We start from the raw sequence: 3,503 nt of genomic DNA on the forward strand, positions 1-3,503 counted from the left end.
CCACGATTCCACAAGACAATGGCAGAAGTGAGATATCAGACCATTAATGTCACAATGGGATGATCGCAGTAGAAGGGCTTCCTACTTCCTCATACTGTGAACCACCACAATGCAGAGCTCAGTCAAACTGGGACAGAGTAATCTGGACTAATGAGGCAGGAATGGTTCCCCTCTTTGGATATAATTTAAATCCAGAGGCCCAATGGAATCACATTCTGCAGATGTTTCTCCTCATTTTGTCACGGAGCTCTTGGGTTTTGACCCCATAAATGATGGGGTTGAGCATGGGGGGGGCAAGGACATTGATGTTGGCCAAGATGATATGAACGTATGGAGCGATGCCCTGACCAAACCGAAGTGTCAGGCTGGAGAAAATATAGGGAGTATAAGACATCAGCATTACACAGAGGTGGGCCGTGCAGGTGTTGAGGGCTTTCTTGTGGGCTTTCTTGGAAGAGATGCTAAGAATGACCCTGATGATCAGACAGTAGGACAGGACAATGAGTGTCAGGTCTAGCCCAGTAAGTACAAGCCCCATCGCCAAGCCATAGAGCCTGAAAAATGTGAGATCCCCACATGAGATCTTTGCTACAGCCATAGTCTCACAGAACGTGTGAAGGATGATGCGGTTGTCACAGAACGGCAGCCGGCTCAGCATCAGGGGCACAGGCAGTGCATAGACAATTCCTCTGATTAAACTGAGCAGACCTAGCTTAGCTATCCGTGCATTTGTGAGAATGGTGGCATATCTCAGGGGGTTACATATCGCCAAGTAGCGATCAAAGGCCATTGCTACAAGGACTGCTGATTGTGTGGCAGCAACTGTGCTAAGGAAGGTAATTTGGGTGAGGCAGCCACTCACTGTGATGACTTTCAAATTGTACCAAAATATACCCAGGGCCTTTGGCATGACAGATGTACAGACGGTGATATCTGTGAGCGCCAGCATGCAGAGCAGCAGGTACATCGGCTGATGGAGGGTCTGCTCTTTGCCCACAACAAACAGAACGGAGAAATTTCCCAACAGGCCCATGATGTAGCAAGTAGCAAAAGGGAGGGAAATCCAGATATGAGCATATTCTAGGCCAGGGATGCCAGTTAGGATGAATGTTGACATGTCAGAAGGGGTGAGGTTGAAATCTGCCATCAGGTGGACGAGGAAAGAATGGGGCTCAGAAATGCACGAAACGTCTGTGAAGAGACAGAAGCACAGTGGGAGGCAAGTTATTATGTAATTTTTTTACAAATAGACAGTAAATATTTCATCACTATTACCAATCTAAACAGAAGGGCTGTGTCTACATTGGCACCCCTTTCGGAAAAGGGATGCTAATGTAGCACTTTGGAATAGGCAAATCCGTGGGGGATTTAAATATCCCCCGCAGTATTTGCATTAACATGGCTGCCGCTTTTTTCCGGCTTGGGGAAAAGCAGGAGAAAAGTGCCAGTCTAGACGTTATTCTCCGGAAAATAAAGCCTTTTCCGGAGGATTTCTTATTCCTACTTGAAAGTGATCCAATTCCTCAACACTAGAGTACAGTTAAATGATGGCCACTTTTCCACCAACTTCCAACAGGAACCTACCAACGGTTTAACTTACCTACATTCCTCTGGTTTCCATCCAACACACATCAGCTAATTAATTATTTACAGCCATTCCCCAGGTGAGTATTTAAGTTTTAAGAAGTAGGAATAAGAAATCCTCCGGAAAAGGCTTTATTTTCCGGAGAATAACGTCTAGACTGGCGCTTTTCTCTGGCTTTTCCCCAAGCCGGAAAAAAGCGGCAGCCATGTTAATGCAAATACCGCGGGGGATATTTAAATCCCCCGCGGATTTGCCTATTCCAAAGTGCTACATTAGCATCCCTTTTCCGAAAGGGGTGCCAGTGTAGACGTAGCCAAGGTGAATAATGAACTGGAAACTTTTAGAGATGGCACCAGATTATTTAGATCAAATTCAGGTCCACAGGAGAATTCAGAGGAGCTAACCGAGGCAGGTGAATCTGGAACATGACGGCAGATGAAATTTGACATTCACAGCTGCAAAGTGACGGCCCTTTGGATGGAAAAGCTCGAACCTCTCAAAGACCAAACAAGGTTCTAATTGAACGGAGTGGTCTCAGAACAGAGACCTGGACATCATGGCCCACTGCCCTGGGAAATCCTGCTCACAGGGCTTGCCATGACAGAATCTAAGCCAAACTTGGGATCCATGAACAGTGGGATTGGGAATCACACAGAAAACACAATCCCATGAAAGTTTCACCTGGAGTCCAAGGCAGGGACCCAATTGATATAGATACGTTTTGTAGGGGGGATAACCTCTGGTGTTCTGTTACTTTCTGTGTTGGGCCTGTCTTCATGTAGGTGACTTTGGGGTACTCAACTGCCTCTGTCAATCTGTTTTCTCATTCCCCAGGTAGATATTTAAGTATTAAGGATGCCTGACCTAGAAGCATGTATTTAAGTAGAGCATTTCAACAACTTCCATTCCACCACCAGCCTTAGTCTGGACCACTCCACACAAGCGATCCAATTCCTTGACACTAGAGTACAGTTAAATGATGGCCACTTTTCCACCATCTTCCAACAGGAACCTACCAACGGTTTAACTTACCTACATTCCTCTGGTTTCCATCCAACACACATCAGCTAATCAATTATTTACAGCCATTCCCCAGGTGGGTATTTAAATTTTAAGAATGCCTGATAAAGATCTTGTAGGTGTTTGTCTCTGTCTGAGGGATTGGAGCAGAATAAATTGTATCCTAGGGCTTGGCTGTAGACAAAATATGACGTGTCCTGGATGAGACCTAAAGGCATTTCAATAACTTCCACTCCACCACCAACCTTAGACTGGACCATTCAACATGAGAGATCCACTTCCTGGATTCTACAATACAATTAAATGACGGCCACTTTTCCACCACCTTACACCAGAAACCCATGAATCGTTCTGCTTACCTACCTGCCTCTGGCTTCCATCCAACACACATGAGCCAATCCATTGTTTACAGCCAGGTCCTAAGATGCAACCATATTTGCTCCAGTCCCACAGATAGAGACAAACACCTACAGGATCTTGGTCAGTTGTTCTTAAAACTTAAATACCCACGTGGGGAAGTGAAAAGAACAGATTGACAGAGACAGACGAGTACACAGGCATCAGTTTAATAGAATCCTAGAATCCTAGGTCTAGAAGAGACCTAAAGAGGTCATCGAGTCCAGCCCCTGCGCATAGCAGGACCAATCCCAACTAAATCACCCCAACCAGGCTTTTGTTAAGCTGAGATTTAAACACCTCTAGAGATGGAGATTCCACCACCTCCTCAGGGAGTCTATACCAATGCTTCATGGTCCTCCTAGGGAAATAGATTTTTCCTAATATACAACCTAGACCTCCCCCACTGTAACTTGAGACTAATAAAAGAAAGTTCTTCTTCACACAGTGTGTAGTCAACCTGGCTGTGTCCACACTCAGGGGTTCTTTCGAAAAAAGTAGC

The 3,503-nt window shown here is 45.4% G+C and overlaps 1 protein-coding gene across 1 annotated transcript; it reads right to left on the minus strand.

The window, feature by feature from the left end:
- Window positions 1-208: 208 nt before the first annotated feature.
- LOC102451281 (olfactory receptor 52P1-like) lies at window positions 209-1,147 on the minus strand. Its single transcript, XM_006130086.3, has one exon. It carries the CDS (start codon window positions 1,145-1,147, stop codon window positions 209-211), a length of 939 nt encoding a protein of 312 aa, XP_006130148.3.
- Window positions 1,148-3,503: the final 2,356 nt, after the last annotated feature.

Source organism: Pelodiscus sinensis, chromosome 1, assembly GCF_052426305.1.
Source record: "Pelodiscus sinensis isolate ZL-2025 chromosome 1, ASM5242630v1, whole genome shotgun sequence".
Classification (NCBI taxonomy): Eukaryota; Metazoa; Chordata; order Testudines; family Trionychidae; genus Pelodiscus; species Pelodiscus sinensis.

What these genes read in the sequence shown, in the direction of transcription:
- LOC102451281 (XM_006130086.3), bottom strand. Translation starts at nt 1,147, where the DNA reads ATGGCAGATTTCAACCTCACCCCTTCTGACATGTCAACATTCATCCTA.